This window comes from Neomonachus schauinslandi, chromosome 5, assembly GCF_002201575.2.
Source record: "Neomonachus schauinslandi chromosome 5, ASM220157v2, whole genome shotgun sequence".
Classification (NCBI taxonomy): Eukaryota; Metazoa; Chordata; class Mammalia; order Carnivora; family Phocidae; genus Neomonachus; species Neomonachus schauinslandi.
The window spans coordinates 121,682,520-121,703,893 of NC_058407.1; the positions used below are offsets into that span (position 1 = coordinate 121,682,520).

At 37.8% G+C, this 21,374-nt stretch overlaps 1 protein-coding gene across 1 annotated transcript in view; it reads left to right on the top strand.

Annotated features, from left to right (window-relative positions):
• Positions 1-3,513, top strand: part of ST8SIA6 (ST8 alpha-N-acetyl-neuraminide alpha-2,8-sialyltransferase 6) — a 133,979-nt gene extending 130,466 nt beyond the window's left edge. Inside the window, exons 7-8 of the mRNA XM_021696775.1 lie at positions 1,304-1,396; positions 3,045-3,513. Of these exons, the coding sequence (XP_021552450.1) occupies positions 1,304-1,396; positions 3,045-3,513 (562 nt within the window). The remainder of the gene's footprint in view (positions 1-1,303; positions 1,397-3,044) is intronic.
• The last annotated feature ends 17,861 nt before the right edge of the window (positions 3,514-21,374 follow it).

The following is a 21,374-nucleotide window of genomic DNA, read 5'->3' on the forward strand; positions in this document are numbered from 1 at the left end:
TTTATTTATTTGAGAGAGAGAATGAGATAGAGAGCATGAGAGGGGGGAGGGTCAGAGAGAGAAGCAGACTCCCCGCTGATCAGGGAGCCCGACGCGGGACTCGATCCCGGGACTCCAGGATCATGACCTGAGCCGAAGGCAGTCGCTTAACCAACTGAGCCACCCAGGCGCCCTCAATACATGCCCTCTTTAATACCCATCACCAGGCTAAGCCATCCCCCCACCCCCTTCCCTCTAGAACCCTCAGTTTGTTTCTCAGGGTCCACAGTCTCTCATGGTTTGTCTCCCACTCCGATTTCCCCCCCTTCATTTGTCCCTTCACCTTTAATTTTAAAAAGAATTTGGGACTGTATTAGAAGGTAGATTTGTTATCACAGGATGTCCATTAATGCAGGCATTTCTGTATTATCTGTGATTGATATTTATTTTTTGCAAGGTGACGTATTTAATTATTTTCTGACATGTCTTTTTTATCAATGAGAGATGTACATGGCCCATTTGATTTTATGTTTCATAGAGTGTGGAATGCTGTTTCAACTTCAGTCCCTGCAGAACACATTACCTTGAAACAGCTTTCCTTAGGACACACCCAGAGAAGCTCCCTTTGTATGTATAGCTTTAAAGCAATGGCCTACTTGAAATTCTGTAAACAATATTTAGGGAGTCATAACCAACTTTCCCTTTTTTGTGAAAGGAATATAATTACTCAAAATTACAATTCTTAATTTGTTTTGAGTACTAAAAACAAATTAGTACTCAAAAGAGGAAGAGAACATTTATATGAAAACATCATTATAGGAACATTAGGGTTTTATTTATTAACAACATAATTTGCTAGAAAAACTATCCATGTGGGAATCAGGAAATTTTAGGTGTTTTTTTTTTTTTTTTTTTGTCTTTGCTTCTGGCAGACTCTGTACCTTAGTTGCAATGCCTCATTTTTTTTTAAAAAACTGTAAATTGATGATCATACCACTGTGGGAATATAATCAATAGAAATAATAATTTTAATAAAAGGATTATGAACTCTTCAGAAGCTAGGCAAGGTAATTATCATTTCTCATTTTGATATGCTTAGGGTCTTAATATTGAAAGCATTTATCAAATTTGTATATTTCATGCAATGTTGAAGTGCCAATTAAGGGCTCAATACTCATTGAAGTTTTAAATGGAAATCAGATCAATTTAGAACTCCTTAACAACCATGATTTTCTTCGATAAAATAACAGTAATTATATGTGTACATGTATGTGCTTTTTTTTATAAGTTGCATTTTGAAAATACTTTTTTCTTCAAATTTCAGGTGTAACCTGCCCCCAATCACAGGAAACGTTAGTAAAGATGTTGGCAGTAAAACCAATGTTGTGACTGTAAATCCCAGTATCATAAAACTAAAGTAAGTACCTCCAACTTACATAACTGTTTGAGAACATTTGTTTTATTATTTAACATGTTTCTTAGTTTGAACACTATCTTGTTGCTGGAATGACTTGCAACACAACTAGAAAGGCGTTTGGGAAAAAGATAAAAGAATATATTCATAATTTTTTACTTTCTCTCAAGGTTGTAGGTTATAAGAGATATGACCTCTCTTTTTTTTTTTTAAAGAAAACCATTTTATTTTATTTTAAAGACCTCATTCTTTATTTTTTAAAGTAATCTCTACACCCAGTGTGGGGCTCGAACTTACAGCTCTGAAATCAAGAGTTGTACGCTCTACCACTGAGCTAGCCAGGCATACCAACCAATTGTACTTCTAATGTCGTAAGCTGAACATTACTAATCAAGTGAGAACTCATTTATTTCTTCATCTTTTTTAACAATAGTGAAGTTACTTTTGAGAATTTTCTTTAGAATTTTAGCATTACTCTTTTATCTTGGGAGCAGTTTCTTGATAGAACAGTTTATTTAGAAACTTCAGAGAATGAGTCTTAGGAGAACTTGGCCAAAAAAAGAAAAAAAAGGTTTTTACTATGGATAGTTTATTAACAAAAAATAATTCCCATATTTCATTTTTCACAGTGTAGCCACTACAAAATGTTCCTGGTTAATAAAAATCCCATCCATAGTTTTACTCCATTGTTTTCATCAAAATTGACTAATAATCATTACTAATAAAATACACGATATACTCATATAGTTCTAGTATCTCTTAAGATAATGTGAAATATTGTACCTGCATCCCAAAAGTTTACTTTCTAGACACAATCATGCATACTATTATATTTACTAAGGTATTATTTAAATCAAACACACAGAACTATCACGATACATAAGGGAAATTTAAAATGTGTGTGTGTGTGTGTAAATATAGATATTTTAGGTTCTTTATAGGAAACTTTTATTTTGTGATCACATATACAAAAAGGTACACAGATCACCAGTGTACAGCTCAGTGAATTTTTTTAATGTATAGACATTTTAAGAGTGTCCTATGTTTGAGGGGTTGCCTGGGTGGCTCAGTCGTTAAGCGGCTGCCTTTGGTTCAGGTCATGATCCCAGAGTTCTGGGATAGAGTCCCACATCGGGCTCCCTGCTCAGCGGGGAGTCTGCTTCTCCCTCTCCCACTCCCCCTGCTTGTGTTCCTGCTCTCGCTGTGTCTCTCTCTGTCAAATAAATAAATAAAATTTAAAAAAAAATAGTGTCCTATGTTTGAGAAAAAGTCAGTCATTATTAAATTGGAAGGTATTTCTGTATCAAAAAGCTACCTTGAGAAAAAGTTTACTGAGTTGGAAGATAAAATAATCTAAGAAATAGGTGTCCAGTAAGGATATAGCCCAGTAGGAAAATATAAATGAAAGCCTTGGGACACCATGAAAGATCGATGAAGACCTAGGCTTTGATATTTATAGGAGGCTTACCTGTACTTGAACTCTGAGTCCACTGCCTGTCTCTTATACACAACAGTGATATAAATAGTTCAATGGCCCAGCCAGTGGTAAATTCAGCCTTATGTAACCCAAACTGCTACTTTGATTATAATGATGATGATGTGGTTTGTTTGTTTGTTTGTTTTGTTTTTTGTTTTTTTTTTAATTTGTCAGATATGGGAACTTAAGGAAAAAGAAAGAAACATTTCTGGAGGACATTGCAACCTATGGAGATGCGTTCCTTCTTCTGCCAGCATTTTCTTTCAGGGCCAACACGATTGCCTCTTTCAAAGTGTACGACACCCTAAAGGAGTCTCAAGCAAGACAGAAGGTTCTATTTTTCCATCCCAAGTACCTGAGAAATCTTGCCCTTTTCTGGAGAACTGAAGGTGTGACGGAGTTTCGCCTGTCCTCTGGCTTGATGATCACAAGTGTGGCAGTTGAACTGTGTGAGCACGTGAAGCTGTATGGATTTTGGCCCTTCTCTAGAACGGTTAAAGACACACCTGTCAGCCATCACTACTATGACAATAACTTACCTAAACGTGGTTTTCATGAGATGCCTAAGGAATATAGACGAATTCTCCAACTTCACTTGAAAGGAATCCTCAAATTACAATTTAGCAAATGTGAAATAGCCTAAGCATAGTGCTTTAAATGGTAATAGTTTTAATAGAGTGCCATAGGTGAGTAACGGTGTTTCCCAATGCTAAAAGCATTGGGTGTAGGGCTAATAGGAAGAGCCCCAAAACTTGGTTTGAGCAAAGCTCCCCACTAAGCTTGCAACCCAGCAGCTCATGCAGTTGTCCTGATCTTCAGTTTCCCTCCCTGTAAAATGGGGACCATGATATCTAACTCTATCGAATAATCTATGAAAACTCTTGGCAAAGGATTGGCGTGAGGTAGGGACTCCATGAATATTTCCTTGTTGCTGTCTAGAACTACCAGTTCCACTCTCAGCAGAGTGATAATAAAAGGCATGCTGTTTTGAAGACCCTTCCTGGAGAGAACTGCTGAATTGCCAGTTTTCACTGGGGTTCTTTCTCAAGCAGGCCTCTCTATTAATAATATCCTTCTCATCCTCCTTCCTGTCCTAAAGAGTGCATCTAAGAAATTACAGCAAACCCTTGATGATTCAGGAATGAAATCCTCCTCTTTGGGTAGTAATGTGCCTGCTTCTGATTACCTTCACTAGGGTCATTAGCTGCAATGATGTGTCCGGCTGGATTTAGGCCAATTGTTTTCCTCCTTTATTTACATTTTTAAATCACTCTTCATAATTTATATTAATTTCCTGCCTTCCTCTTAAGCCTTTTCCACTCCCACTCACAGGAACTGTTTTAAGAGCATGAAGAGTTACAATAGCCAGTTTTTCTTACCTGGTGTCTGTGGAGCCATATATTCAGTTTATTTTGTAAACAAATTATCCAACAGCTATTTCATGCCAGGCCCTGTAGCAAACTCTGTGAGAGGGACCTAAAGGTGACCAAGTCCTGCAGGAGGAAACGGACATGCATATGACCAACTGTTGTTATGACAGCTCTGAAGAAAGTACTATGAGGAACAGAGGCAGGAGTAATTCAGTCTATTTCAGTGGACTCTGTTTCGGAGAAGAGGTAATTGCCGAATAAAACCTAGTAAGTGAGTAAGGTTTTAATAAATGAAGAAGATTCTAGGTAGAGGGAATATGATGGGGGAAAAAGCGGTCCCCTTGATTCTGATTCACCAAAATGAGGATATTTGAAGGTAAATCATGGTCTTTGCCCCAAGAACTATCACTTGGAGAGAGGTTGTAGCACATGAGGATGGTGGCTTGGGCCCACCTCTGAAACGGGAGTCATCGTGACCTGATAGATTTCACAGGAAAACGGTAAGGATTAAAATACACCAAAACTTAATTCTCATAAAGAAAGGTATATATTTACATGAGAAATAGGACAAATAATTTAAATATCAGTATCAAATAAAGCTTAGGTTGTATTGATTATTACCATTTTCACACCACTCCCTTCATTATGATGATACCTGTTAATGTAGGTCATCCCTTCATCTAATGAATAAGTTCTTTGATGACTTAACTAAGTGACTACATTTCTACTTTGCCTGTTTGTCTTTGTACCATCACAAGGAGGGCAGAAATTGGGGTGGAGCCGACTTGTCAGCATGCTGAATTAATTACAAATAAAATTCTGAATTCTTACCTTAGCCAGATGATTGTTTTACTAAATGTTCCCTTTTAAGACCATTCTGCTGTCAGTCACTTATTTTGGCAAAGTACCTCGTTCCTTTCATTGTGGTTGACATTTTTTTTTATGCCATTCTTTGTTCACATTTTATTCTTCTATAGCAGATGAAACCTATTAGCTCCATAAATTGCTTAAAAGTTCATATATAAATATTTTCCAAAAGGAGCATGCTTTTAGTTACATGAAGTCTAATTTATTTATCTTTCTTTCTGTGCAAATGAATAAGTGGTTCTTTTCTATTGCTTCTAATGGATTTAATTTGTTTTTAAAACTCTGCTAGCAGTATAAGTAATGTCTATCATGTTACTAACGGTGATTATTAAAAATAGAACATTCTTATATTTTATAGTTAGCAAAATGCTTCTCTTAAAATGTTTTCTGGGGAGTAGAACCTTAAACTTTTCTTTTTGATGATATTGGAAATAGATGATTAAGGAGTAAAAGTAATAGAATATATTGAAATCAATCATTAAATATATAATATGGAGATTTTATACTATGGTTTAATAAAAATTACATATGATTAACACAGAACTTAAGTTTTTTCCCATATAACTTCCTCCTTTAACTTCGGAGATTTTCTCTAGAATATCAAAATAGAATCTTTAATGTCACCGATACAAATTTCAGAAGTTCACAAACTTCTTGGGGGCTTCCCAGGTGTAATCTAAAACTGGTCCCTATACACCGAACACAGTGAGAGACCAAAGAAAGAGGAAGGCCACTCCAGATTTGGTAGATGGTAATTTTAATAAGCAGGGGACCTTGTGTATGGGATCATCTTGGGTGGCTGCAAGACTAGTAGATCTCCACATTTGTCTGGTAAACTTTAAAGTTTATGGAGAGGCCTTAACTAGGTTCAGATATGTATATTGTCCAGCTGGTCTCAACACCACATTGCTGTCTCAAGGCTATGTCCTTGGGGCAGCTTCTGGGATCAGGGAAGGCAAATAGAATGCACATGCCAGGGACCGGTGAGGGAAAAGGAGCCTCCAGTTGCTAGGGTCCAGCTCATGGATCAACCGGCTGTCATATCCTCTCGATGACCTCTCCTGACACTGTGAGATCAAGAAGCAGTGTCCTAATGATACCCATGTTTCACTAAAAGTTCAGTAGAAAAAAAAAAGTGGAGAAAATGGTAGGCCTTTCTACAAGAGACATAACTGAAGTTGGTTTTCTGCTAAACACTTGTACTGCCATCCTAAAAGCATGTTGAAATTTTGCAGCATTCCCAGCTAGGGTCACCTGTTAACCAAAAGTCTTTGGTCAAAAAGAACATGTGCTTTCTTTGTGTCTCTTTCCCGAGTTGATCCGTCACTGTTGTGAAATCTGTGGGAGGCCTCATTTCATATCCTAACATTTCCTCTTTGGCAGAGGATGACCTTCCCCATGTCCCATTAATGATGTGTCAGTAATGTTTTGTTCCAAAGGATAATTTTTTAAACTTTCTAAAATACAACAAAACATACATTTTGATAATATAACATATCAGCTATGTGAGTTATAAATCATGAGCCACAGTTCTTTTTGTTCTATAATGGTAAATTATTACAAGTTTTACACTAAGATCAAAACAAAAAGAAAAACTATGAACTCCATTGTATAGATTTATAGATTATCCACCAAGTCTGACTGTGACACTCTCAACAATCTGTGGGCATAATGAGCATTGCTTAAATGTTGATGGATTGGATTTGATCTTCTGCTCTTAAACTTGAAGTACATCCATGGGCATTGAAAATAGGAAGTCTGAGTACTGCTGCTAGACAGTATGAAACTTTAATGGGGACTCCAGCTCATAGTACCACATATCACCAGTTTCTAGGGGAAATACTAGTTTGCTTGATTCTATTTTTTACTTGTTGTTCAGCATCCCTGGGCAATGTAACCAAATAGCAAAATTCTAAAAGAATTTTCAACTAAATCTGAGGGTTAGGCAAAAATGTTCATGTAAGCACATAGTAGTTGCTGCTGTGTCATCCCTGGAAAGGAGTCTATGAACAATCACATAGAGTTTAACATTACACAGTATAATAGTCCTTGAAGTCTCTGATTTTTTTCTCCTAACAAAAAGGAAAGGCAAATAGATCATGACTCTCATGAAAGAAGATTTCCTTTTGCATGTAAATATGTGGGCTCTCAGCCAGGTAATCAGCCAAGGACTTTTTTTTGGGGGGGGGGGGGGCTTTCTGTGTATAGAATACTGAATTAAGCCATAAATCAGACTTGTTTGAGGCTAGGTTTCTTCTTACAAAAAAATGTACCAGTTCAATACTACATCATGTCATGCACCCTAAATCATTCCATGAATTTCAGGAAGCTTTGGGAAAATTGGAAAATCTTAGAGATAACAGATCTGCTCACATCCTAAATAGCTACCTTAGAAGTACTGTTAAGATGCAATGTGTAGTATAGTTACGACATTCAAAACATTTTATTTTTGTAACAGGACATGAAAATATATTGTTATGCCAGTAAACACTGAAGGAATTTCAGAGAGTCACATGAAGTATCTGAAGCACTTGACCTAATAAGATTATTTCTTACTTTATTTTTGATTTTTAAAAACTCTCCTGGGTAATTTCAAGGTTTCCTATTTGCATATGACTTCAGAAGGCTGACTCCATAGTGAAACTCACAATTCCTTTCCTGAAGATGGATGAACAGGAATAGTTCTTTTGCCCATCTTCTCTTACTGGGTCATCAGTCTTCTAAGAGCATTCTTCTTTTAATCAGAAAAATGCAAGTGATATAAAGATACATTGCTTACATATGGAGAAAAGATGTTATTTTCACATACTCTTTCTGTCCCTTTTCCTTCTCCCTTTTTAGGGACACCTGTTAATATACATGAAACTTCTTGAAATTTGTTCTCTAGCTCACAGACTCTGTCTTCTGTTCATTCTTCCTTTTTTTTTTTTTGTCTTTCATTTTGGATAGTTCCTATCCCTGTATCTTCAACTTGACTAATATTTTCTTTTCCAGTGTCTAATCTGGTGTCAATCCCATCCAATATGTTTTTCATTTCAAACATTGTAGATGTTCAATTTGTGCCTTTTTATATCTTCCATGTCTGCATTTAACATGCTTGTTCACTCCTCTACCTTCTTGAACATATGGAATAGACTTGTTACCCTTTCAGTGTCCTTTTTTATTAATTCTATCATCTGTGTAATTCCTGGATCTGTTACCACTGATAGATTTTTCTCCTCAATATGAGTTGTATTTTCCTGCTTCTTTGAAAGTCTGAGAGTTTTTTATTGAATGCCAGATATTGTGAATTTTACTTTGCTGGCTGTTGAATATTTTGGTGTTCCTAAAAATATGTGAAGATTTGTTCTGGGTGAAATTAAGTGACTTGTAAATAGTTCATTCCTTTTTGAGGCTTACTTTTAGTCTGTGTTATTTAAAACCATAGCAGTGCTTATTCTAGGGTAAATTTTTTGTCACACTGAGACAATACCCTTATGAGTGTACTGAGAGCCCCAAGATTTTCTTTTCTATCTGGGAAGAATGTGAATTATTCTATCCTTTTTAACTTTGAGGAGTTGTTTCATCTGGGTGATTCTTTTCCCAGATTTAGGCATTTTCCTCACATGTGCTGGTCAATACTCAGCTGAAGGCTAGAGGAGATTTCTCTCTAGATGGCCCTCTCCACTCTGGATCTACATGGGCATCCCCTGACTAATTCTATAATGTCTGCTCGGAGAGACCACGGGACTCTGCTTGAGCTTCTGCTCCTGTGCTGTGGCCTAGCAACCATCTAAGCAGTAAGCTAGGGCAACTGTGGGACTCCACTAGCCTGGGTCCTTTTTCTCAAGGATTACCTTCTTGAGTTGCCTAATGTCCAATGTCTGCAAACCACTGTTTCATGTATTTTGTCTGTTAGTTTTTAGTTGTTTTGGGCAGGAGGTGAAACCCAGTCCCTGCTACTCTACCTTATCCAGAAGGAGAAATTCCCCTATGATTTGATTTTTGTAGTGTTTGTCACCTGTCTTTTTTTGGGGTTGCTGGAAATATCTTCTAGAAATTTCCTTTGCCCATCTGAAATTTGGCCTGTTTTTTTTTTTGTTTTGTTTTGTTTTGTTTTTAACCCCAGGTTCTATGATAGACTACCAGAAGTCAGTGGGATCCCATGGGACTCATTTTGTTATAAGAACATAGTAAAAATATTTTATTAAGTGCTTGCTATACACTTGGCACCTGTACAAGAACTTGGCTTACATTATTTTATCTTATTTAAACCTAAGTCTAAGGGGTAAATTTGATTATCTCTATTTGTATATATGAGAAAACCAGCTAAGAGAGGCTAAAAAACTTGTCCAAGGTTATATAGCATACAAGTGTCAAAATCAGGTTTCAAATTCAGGTTGTATGCCTAAAGCTGGTGTGCTTCATCAATATTTTATTCTCTCTTTAGTGTTATTGTTGTGTGTGTTGCTTTGTGTAGGAAAATAATGTTATCTAAAATGTTTAAATTTTAGAATTACATCCACATCACTTTGGGTTTTTATTTCTTTAGTTGCCTTTGTCCTCTTGGTAAGTTCCAAATTTTAACTTTTCTAAATTAAGGAACGATGATTCAAGCTTGCACAATACATTTTTATATATCTTACTATATTCACTCTAAATTTTAATTAATTTTGGAAGTTTCTAATATGTTGTATTCTCCTGAGTTCTTTTGAAATGAGCATTTAATGGGATAGATTAATTTCTTTTCTTAGCCTGATACTATTTTATTTGTTTTAAGGTGTTGTGTGTGTGTGTGTGTGTGTGTGTGTGATATTCAATAAAATACCAACACATTATCGTATCCCTTGCCTTTTGAAGACCTCAAAGAGATTCGAAATCCTTGCTTCAGCTATTACAGAGTATTCTTTGGAGACTAATATCACCAGTCTCATCTGATATGGAAATGTGAGCAATCAGAAATCTGTTAAAGATTTGCCAAAGATCATTTTGAGCCAAGTTAATAGCAAGTACTCAGTGTGCCAGGCAACCAGCAAACCTGATACCATTTATTGAAAGTTCCTTTGCACCAAGGACTATGCATAATACTTTATGTATATTATCATGAATTCTTGAAAGATTGCAATGTAGCGGTCAATTTGATTTTCTTAGATGAGAAAATGACTCAGGAGGGTCAGAGTACCTTCAGCTGAAATATCAGAAATCTCCATCAAACTGGCTTAAATTGTGTAGAATTCTTGGCCACAGATCTAGAAGTCCCAAACAGGGCATCCTAAGAACTTTTGTTCTGACTTCATTTCCCTGCAAGAGTCATAGTTAGGTTTTACTCGGTGTGTTGACTTCATCCTAAGACTTGTTGTTGAACAAAAGCAGCACATGCAGGCCTCATAAATGTGCATCGGTACATATCCAGAGAAGAGAAGAGAGCCACTTCTTGATGCTATCCCAGAAGAAGGAGAAAGAGCTTTCCCCAAAGCTCCATCAAATCTTTCATTCTTTCTCATTGGTTCACATTGGTCACATGAACATTCCTAAACCAATCATTGGCAAAGGGAATATGGAGCTAACTTTTACAATTAATCCTACCCCTGGGATAATAGGCTTCAAGGGGAATTATTGTGTACCTGTACAAATTTAGGTTTCTGTTGAGAAGGAGGAAGGGAAGAAGAGACTTTGGGTGGATATCCGACCATAACTGCTACAAGTAATTTTCCATGTCACTCACCTACTAAGTGATTGAAGTAGAGTTTGAACCCAAGTAGTTCTGACTCCAAATTTCATGGTCTTTCTTGAAAACCCTGAAGCTTTTCAGTATGCCATCCTGTTGATTATGGAGAAGATATACTATGTGGCCTTTAATTTTTTTCCCATAAAATTAGTTACTAGATATTAAATGCATTAACCCCAGAAGCAGTTCTTATAGAAATGATGCCTTTTACATTTTCATTTTGGGCACTGATCCTTCTTTGGTATTAATCAAAATGTGATATGTAGGATCCCCATACTCTTATTTGTTTTACTTGTAAGACAGTGCCTTGATTAATTTTCATCAAATATGTGAAATGAAATGTTCACTCATGTGTGAAGTCTTAGAAATAAGCTATTAAGACTTTTACCTTATAGTAGACTTTCTGGGCTTACTGATCTTTGAATAAACACAGTGATATTTTAACAACTTTGTCTTAAGTACCCAGTGCTGATGGCTTCCCAGAATGGTACCCTTCTCATTAGGTATTTACCCAAGTTGCTCTTCTGAGAATCATAAAACTCCCTATATATGAGCTGCACCATGCTGGTTCTGGTCATAGAGGAATGGTTGGTCCTCTAGTAATAAACATTTCTGAAGAGAATGCTTCCTTCCATTTTGCATCAGCAAGGCAATAGTTTATCAAATATTTATGTCCTGTTTTACCCACACAGTCCTAGTTTATCCCCTTTTATTCTCAGAAATATCCAGTCCAAACATGTGTGATCCCCCAGTTTCTTTGAAATTAGAATTTCGTAAACAGGATTCAGTGGGGCTGTCCCATATAACTCAGTCAAAAGCTTGAAGTTTGGGCTTTAAACACTCTTAGCCTGAGATGAACTATTCCCACCTCTTTTGAGAGTCAAGAGAACAGTAGTACCTAGTCTCACTGGAGAATAAATTATGAGGATTGGCTTGGATTTTGAATGTCCTCTATCTCCACAGTGAATGGATTTTATTTTCTGAATGTGTAGCTCTCGAAAGGGCACAGATTAGAAGGCTGTGTGGTCAACTCCAGTCCTCCCCTAGCCCGTTCTATTACTAGCTTCCTTTTGGGGCTGTGAATATATTTAATCTCCTTTTCCTATGCTAAGAAATATGGTAGAGGTGCCTGCCCCACAGAATGTCTTCACAGAGTAATACATTCAGCATAACAAAGGCAAAAGCAACCTATCATATTCACTGTTGTAACATATTTAACTATTGTCAATTTGTCAAAATATTTCTAAGTAGAATTAAAGTTAGACATTGGAGTTGTTAGGGTAATTATAGCTCTCAGGATCAGAAACATAGTCCATTGTGTGAAAAACAGCATTGGTCCTAATTATAAAGCTGGTATCCACTTACTCAAGAGGAGGTGTTGATATTTATTTTCTCCATTGATAAAATATTTCTCCTACCTCCATGACACATTGATAACAGCAAGTGACTTCATTGTCTCTAGATGAAAAAAATAATGATTAACATTTTGACTGCCTTTAGAAAAACTGAAGGAAACATTTGTTTCCTGTATTTTTGTCTTCTGTTTTTTGAGAAACTGCTCAAAATTCCACACTGTTTCTAAAGAAAGTGTAACTTCAGGTAAATTCCTTGGATGTATATACTTGTTTTATAATTAAACAGAGCACTTTAATAATAGGCTGCTTTAGAAGGTTTGCATTTACAAAATGGGAATATCATTAAGCACTGATGGTCATTTAATAAAGATCATATCAGCATATTTTATTATCATAGTGGATATCCTGTAGGTACTAAGCTATTTCTAATCGGCCCAAACCAAAATGCATAATCAAGCATCAGTAGAAAATACTTTTTCAGATTTGTAGTAAATTATTACTAGCTTCTTTTGAGTTATGGATTATTTCATTGAATTCGTTGAGGTCATCACCAGTATTATTCTCATTTTGTAGAGAACATTGAAATTTCAAAACAGCAAGGAACTTGAACCAGATTATACAGCTGAGAAATGAAAGATGGGAGAAATTGCATTTTTAAAAACTTTTTTATTTTTAAATGTTTCAAACTTAAGGAAAATTAGCAAGAAAAGTATAATGAGTACCTGATCTATGACTCTGTAGAATCAACCATTGAGGGTACAATGAAGGTATCATGGTCCTTTACCCTAAATCAGCTTGTACTGTGTTAAGAACAAGGTTATTCTCTTACATAAGCACAATATAATTAGTAAGGGATTTCAGGAGGCAAATTTTCTTCTCAATAGATATGCTAGATTGTTTCCCTAATCTAGATGAAGAGCAAGACTGTTAGTTACATATATAACCCTTGAGTCTGTGCATTGATTTTGTTCCTGAGAATATTGTTTTCTAGCTGTACTTTGGCATATTTGTAATCAACCAGCACGTGCTATTTTGAGTTGTCGGTGAATGCCGTCTGAAAACAGTTCACAAAATTCTCATTATTATAACTCATTTTGAGCCAGCTTTGTAACAGCCTGGATGGCCTCTGGATAGAAATTAGGAAAATGAGTAAGAAATGATAGTCAGCAGGTCTCCTCTTCCACACTCTTATTCAATGAGTTACTGCGGTGACTGAAACAAAACAGAATCCTTGGGTCTTCCAAAGTCTCCGATTTCCGTATGCCTTAGGAAAACCTTAAGGTTGTATGTTTTGTTGCAAACGTTCTAAGGGTTATGACTAAAGACCAGAATCTTTATGGTTCCCCCATATTCACGCCCCGGCCTTCCAACACAATGTTGAGACTTAAATATTTTCCTTGAGCAGGGAACTCTGGAAGCTCCTAAGCACATATTCTAAGGAAGTTTTCCTTTCCTCTTCGTAACATGTGTTGGAACCAGTGAATTCTGACCTTCCTGACTTCATAAAATATCCTGAGTTCAGCCACGCACCTGCTAGCATTTTGTGATCTCTCACCACGGGCACCTTTGCAAGGTGAGATAAAAACAAACCAACCTCTCTGCATTATTATTATCCATCACAAGTGACAAATTTGACTTTTAATTCATGTTACTCAGTAGATAGACAGTAACAGTGTGCGTATAATAGTAGACACTTGGAGGTACGACTTGTCAATCTCCGAGACATGAGATTGCACTTTTGTTTAATCATGAGCAGTGGGAAATGACATTTTTGACACTAAACATCGCCGCTGTCTTGCCTCAGACACTTCATATAATAGATTCCTGAGTAGACAGTGATATTCTAGCTTTGTTTTTCATCTGTCTAAGATCTCAAAGCTTAAAGCTGTCCTATTCTTTTAAGTTTCCAGAGTCTCCTCTCTGTATCCGATCCACCAAATTTCTGAGAATGACTCACTCCCTCTGTTTCACCATCTGCCAGGTATCTTAGAAGAGGTGTCAGGGATGCATGGTTTTGTTTTGTTGTGTTGTGTTTTTGGCGTGTATTGTCCTCATCCCTGAAGTTCTTTACTTCATTACAAAAAATCAACAAACCAGTGGAAAGTATTTTGTCCAAGATAAGAACAAAGGAACCAGAAAAAGGACACCCTAGCAGCAAAATAGCACTTGAAATATTTTAAATACACTAATTATTTCTTCAACTTGCCTGAAACACTTTTGGAAGTAGGTGACTCTAAACTGTAAATAAATATTTTTTTTTCTTCAACATTAAATAATCTAAGAGCTCGAATTAGCCCAAACTTGAGGAAATGAACAATTGAAACTCTAGAAGAGAACATATTTTTTTTACTGTTAAAACTGTCTTCATATGAGGGCACCTGGGTGGCTCAGTCAGTTAAGCATCTGCCTTCGGCTCAGGCCATGATCCCAGGGTCCTGGGATCAAGCCCCACGTTGGGCTCCATGCTCAGGGGGGAGTCTGCTTCTCTCTCTTCCTCTCCCTCTCCCCCTCCCCCTGCTCGTGCCCCCTCTCTCTCTTGCTCACTCTCAAAAAAAATCTTTAAAAAAATTGTCTTCATACAAGACGTGATTTTTTTTTGCCAAATACTATCCATAGTTCAACTCCTGGGATTTCACAATAAGGAAATTCTTTTAGAAAGCTGCCTTTGAGTGTCAGATAACATTTTCCTCCATTTCCTTTCAGCTTGATTGCTGAAATGTGTTGAGGTTTTCATTCTCAAATGTGATGGATAGAAAACCAATTGTAAAAATCTAGCATTCAGTTGTATATGAAAACTAATGTCCCTTTCGTTAATTCTCCAAAAACCAATAGAATGTCTATCATGCACTTGTTTCTAGAGATACAAACGCGGGACAGTTTACTCATAAGGAACCCAGATTCCAGGGAGAGAACTAGTATGTTAAAGAGTACCAGTACAATGCACTGATGTGATCAGAGAGAAATCCACAGAGAGCTAGAGGAACGCAGAAGAGGGGCCCTAACTCTGCTTGGTTGCTGGTTAGTAGACGGTTTTGCCATTCATTTAAGGGCAGAGGCCCAGGAATAGGCAGGGATTATAGACTCTTGCCAAACTTAATTTCATTGCTCTAATACTTATTAGCCGCACAAGCGTTGTCTTTTCAAAATGAATTAATTTTAATCCTACTCCTAAAGCAAAGAAAGCCTCTGGTATGGATTTCATTTTCTTTCGTTTTTTTTCTCCTCTCTCCTTATGACCCTCAGTTTTCTCGTCTCTAATGTGAGAATAATAAAAGCCAAGACCGCCACAAATGGCCTTGGAGCCTGTGCCCTACACGACTCCGAGAGGCACCATTTATATAGACCAATATATGAGTGGCGCCCCCTGGCGTTGTGCAGCCATTATTAACAGTACCTACCCATAGGGCTATGCGGAAGATTGAAGCTCCACGTAAAGTGGTAAGTACGTGAGGATTCAGTGCTTGCGGCCATTGCTCTTATGATGATGAGGGTGAGGACGAGGATGAGGATGATGATTATCTCATATAAATTCCATTTGTATCTTTTCAATGTCAGAAAATCCTGGAAACTAGTGATAAGCAAATGTAACTTCTAATGAAATAAAGTCAATATTATATATTTAAAGAGACTTTCTCTGCTGTATATATTGCAGTTAATCAAGACAAGATTGTAAAGTGTCTTATACTTTGGGGGGCATATAAATGATTGTCTTTTTTATTTCTGAAGGAGGGATTTTAGTTCGTCCCCTGTGTTTCTACATCATTTTTTGTTACAGTGCAATGGACTCTTTAATAGTAACTTCCCATAGTTTTAGAAATCTATACTTGAATCATATTTTTCAAAGTAAATTAATAGTAGCTGGCTTCAAAATAGACTAGAATGGCTAGGTTCTTAAAATATTAATATTCAAAAAAGGCAAAATTAATGCATTCATGCTTGCCATTAAAGTATAAGTATAGTATTAAGATATTTCAGTGACTATGCTTTGTGCTTAAATCCTTGAAGAGCTATAAAAATGCATTTGGTTCATTATTGATCATTTCCTTAGGACTGTGTACCTGTTATTGATATTTTAGTATTTATGTTTCAGAATAATAAAAACATGCTGAACATGCTTCTGTGCTTTCATTAATGTAAATTCTAAAACAGAGTGTTTATCTAATGAATGTCTTCAGATATTGAATTTCATGGGCTGTTGCTAGGCAGGATACGCTTAACTCTCACACCATTTGCATTTCAGGAAATTTCTGAAAGGCAGCACATTTACTTTTATCAGGAAGTTTTATCAAGATGTTCAATGAATTGGAAATATTAAAGTGTGGCTTAGGGTAGGGCTAGCAAGCATAGCCAACAGACCTCAAGATGTAGAGTGTTTCAAATGGTGTTGATGTTTATTTCTAAGTTTTGTAAATTCAGTAGGAGTTTCTGATTGGGAGTCAACCTCCAAGCAGTCATTCTGAGGCTCTGACATGTACTTTGTATTCTGCTGTCTTTGACACGTGATTTCTTTCTTTTTTTTTTTTTTTTAAAGATTTTATTTATTTATTTGAGACAGAGAGAATGAGATACAGAGAGCATGAGAGGGAGGAGGGTCAGAGGGAGAAGCAGACTCCCTGCCGAGCAGGGAGCCCGATGCGGGACTCGATCCAGGGACTCCAGGATCATGACCTGAGCCGAAGGCAGTCGCTTAACCAACTGAGCCACCCAGGCGCCCTTTGACACGTGATTTCTAAAATTTGTCCATTTACATCTATCCAACAGAAAGAGAACAAACATGGAGGAGTACAGATCTGAGTGCTTTCTATGGGCCAGATCTGAATATGGTGCCTCACGCTTGTACTCACATGTCATTGGCAGAGTCCTGTGGCCATACCTACAGCACAGAAGGGTAAGAAATGTCATCTGTGTGTAGAGAAAGGAGAGGAAACAGGTTTGGATGAACAGCAGGAAATCTCTTGAAATAAGACATCTCTTTTGCACGCTTTCTCCACACATAGAACATATTCTCACCCCACAGAAGGACAATCCAAAATCTCATCCAGTCACTGAATAGAGCTTAGAGACCAGAGTTTCTGGGTGATCAGCAGTCTTCTCCCGAAGGCTCAGATGCGGCTCTTAGCATTTTGGGGATCTATGAATTAAAAGGCGAGTTATCTGCACCCCCGCATCCTTAGGGTCAGAATAAAAGTAATGAATCTCTGAAAGAGAAAAAAGAAGAATGAGACACACAGAAGAGTCACTGTTCCAGAGCAGTGATGAAATCTTACTGGCATTGGGCAGGCAGAGAGGTCCTTTTCTTGGAAAGAGGTGAATTTCTATGTTAATCTGTGATGCAACTTGTTGAAGAATTCTCTTGTTAATGACCCCTAATTCAGCCTTCTAGGAGGTTTTTTTCTTGCCAAATATATGTAATAAAATTTGGCAGAGGAAAGCTGACCACTGAAACTCTAGCTTGAAGGCAAGAATTTGGGGAACCCATTAGGAAATGTTAGTTGTTATCACTTATATTTAGGAAAGTATTACAAGAAAGAGATGAGCTTAGGCAAGAATGGGCCCGTTTGAGACAGAGATGGAAGGGAGTTGAGTGAGATCATAAATCTGGTGACTCAAAATGTGGAAAAGTTCCTCCTTTTGGACCCTAGACTAGAAGAGGTAAGACCAAAAAAATGTTTCTTCTAAGATTGTCACTGACCAAACAGGATTTAAAAGTATTAAATGCTACAATTTAGTGTTTCTTGACACTTTTAGTACTCATAAATATAGCTTGACAGTTTATTTAATGATTGTATAAATAGAATAAGCATGTAATGGAATCTAATGTAATTGTCATTAGTTGATATTCAATGCCCCTGTAATACTAATCATGAATTCAATATGTGATGAAGATACATTATCTTTGTCTACAAATACACACATGTGTGTGCATACCCAGTACGTGCACGTTTACAAGCAACCACACACACACACACACACACACACACACACCCCCAAGGAAGAACCCTGTGGCCCATTAGCAGGGCCACTGAGAAAGAGGACAGAAACTTCCTGTCTGGGTTACTGGGGAAGTATGTTAGCATAAATTATAACAATTACATTTTCTACCAACTTACTGTTTTTCTCCATTAACATACTTTAAAATCTCTCTGTACTATTGGGCTTCATTGTGTGTTCTCATTGTACTCATAGGAAGAGCGACTTCATAACAATAGCTCCCATTTACTGAATGTAACTGAGCTACCATCTTCTATCATATTTAGCATTCACAATTGTCCTTATCCTCAGGTACAATTATTTCTGTCGTTGGCATGGTTATTTTGGGTTTTTTTAAAGATTTATTTATTTACTTGTGAGAGAGAGAGAGAGCGAGCCTGTGAGTAGGAGAAGGAGCAGAGGGAGACAATCTTCAAGCAGACTCCCTGCTAAGCATGGAGCCCAGTGTGGGGCTCAATCCCACCACCCATGAGATCACTAACTGAGCCAAAACTAAGAATCAGATGCTTAACCAACTGAGCCACCCAGGGCTCCAGCATGATTAGATTTTTTTTTTTTTCAAGTAGGCTTTATGCCCAGCATGGAGCCCAAGGCGGGGCTTGAACTCACAACCCTGAGATCAAGACCTGAGCTAAGATCAAGAGTCTGAGGCTTAACCCACAGAGCCACCCAGGCACTCTGGTTATTTTGATTTCTATTTGCAGGAAATTCACCCTGTAAAACAAAAAAGGAAATTTACTAAATGTAAGCGCAATTTGGCCTCATAGGTGAGCTCAGGTGAGGAATGGAAAGCCCTCAGAACCAAGACAGCCGCTTCTTCAGTCACTGCTCTATGTTTCTGAACCACACTGGCTTTTATTTCCACATCTGGCTCCTAGAGTCCTTTCTCTTTGCTGTCTTTCTCCATCTCTCTTTACACATGCTACCCATCCCATTCTACCATTCTCCAGTTCCAGCCACAAGCAGAAGCCCTGCATCTACTACTCCATCTCAGTGATAACTTTCAGGGAGGAAATCTGATGATCCTGGTTTGGGTCAAGCGTCCATTCCAGGCGATCACCCAAAGCACGCCCACTTCCGCCCTAATCTGAGGAGGAAAATACTCAGAGAAAGGGCACTACTGTGGGCTCAACAGACACCCTAAAAGATATATACCTCAGCCATCATTCTAAAAATAAGGAGACACATTGAGAAGGTAAATAATGTAGCCAAACTCTTAATAAGAGGAGAAGCCAGAAGGATTTTGACTCTGGTCTATGTGGATCCCAAACCCATAACGTTGAATTTTGCTGCCCAGCCTACTGTTGAGAGTACCAATCAGCAGTTCCTTGAATCACCGCCTTCTACTTTCACTACCTGGGTTCAGGTGTGTATAAGCCCTAAATGAATAGTTAGGCCCTTACTGCCATAACTGTTGTCATAATAATTGTTATTAGAGATTTTAATAAATTTCCAACAAACTAATCTTCTCCTTTAGGATTTCTCCCACACTAACACACACCAAAGAAATAAGTAAGACTTCAAAGCCTTTCTTTTCATTTATTTTCGCATTAAATCCATTTGGATTTCCCAGAAATTAAATACAAAAAAAATGTTTAATTCATTGATGGGCAGAAACGTGAGGCCCATTGAGTAGATGATACAGTTCCTCATGAGATGACACTCTGGAGGCTGGTTATTCATTGTTGGAGCCTTGTAATTCTCCTTTATAACCAAAATGAAGGAATGTGCTTTGAGCCAGCTGCTTACTTAGCTAAGACACTTCTTTGCTGCAAGGAGAAGTGAAGGTGAATAGAGAGTGAAATGTTTGCTGTCATCAGGAAACAAAGATTTTATAATTTTGGGAAAACAAAAGGAATAAGGGGTATACCAGTGGAGGACTGTATTCAAAAATGGTTCTACTCGTGATCTGACAAGGAGGAAAGAAGTCATTCTGCTCTGTGGTGCTTGAACCCGTCTAAATGGAAACAGGCTGGCCTATAAAATCAGCACGAACTCATACATGCAATGGCTTTGTGATATAGATTTACTATCCTGTAGGGCCCTCTAGGGACCGCACGGCAATCTCCAAAGCTCATTTCAATCAGACCCCAGAACGAGAGGTGAAATGATAATGTCTCAGGCCACGTAGGTCTACAGCTCAATCTTGCCGTCAAGAGATTTTCTCTAATATGTTATTTGACTTCATTCACTAGGTGCAGAACAAACACTTGGGGGATGAAGGAAGGAGGCACAGTCATATTTTCTTGTTTTTGTTTAAGCTGAGGGTCGCTCTCAGGGGACCGAAGTTTCTATAATCACCACTCTCCCCTAATGACTTGTACCGTGGCTAAATCAGATCTGCTCTTCTCCTGAAATGAAGGATTGGTAGAATTGCAGGTGCCGCAATGGCAATTTGCGAGGAGCTTCTCTTCCCTGCAGTTTCCAAGAGGTGAGAGCGGCGGGCACGGTGGGGACACATGCAGAGGTGTCCAGTGGAAAGCCAAATGCTGACAGCTCTGCTCTGGCCTCTCCTCCCTTCTCGCACCCAGAACGCCTCTCATGAGCCATAAACTCTGGGAGGTCTCAGAATTGGTGCCGTGTCTCCTGAAATCGCCATAAAGGGACTCATGAAGGATTAAACCAAGCTCTCCGATGGCTACATGGTGACTTGGGGGGGAGTGGGAATCCGCCGCTTCTAACTTTCAAAGCTTTCTGAGGATCCATTGGTTGGCTCAGGGCTCCATCCTCCTTTTTGTTTCGTAGGGGAATGAAATTCTCACCTCGATGTGGGGGAATTTTACACCCTCAAATAAACGTGCAATGGAAGAGATTCTTCGACTCCCTTGCTCCGGTTTCGGCTTGTAAAGCCTCCAGTATTCATAAATTTTAGCTCTGGGATCTTTATTGAAGGCAATTTAAAAAATTCGAGCCTGGATCTCCTTTATGAAGTGGGTCCTCTGTGTTATAAATGATTTAGTGGGAACTAAAAAATATTTACTGATTCATAATTTCATAATGTGATGCAAGCAACTGGGGGAAAGGAAAGAGTGTTTCTTTTTAAATAAAATAGCGCTCAGGAAACAGGTAGTTCTTCCGTCCTTTCTCAGGCTAGACGTTAATCCCAGTGGTGCTCCTGTCATTCCGAAATATAGTAGCTCAAAGGAAATCTTTCTTTGTCTGCTTATATGTACGTTTGGATGTATGTAAGCCTCCTGTTATTTTTTAGCTGAGT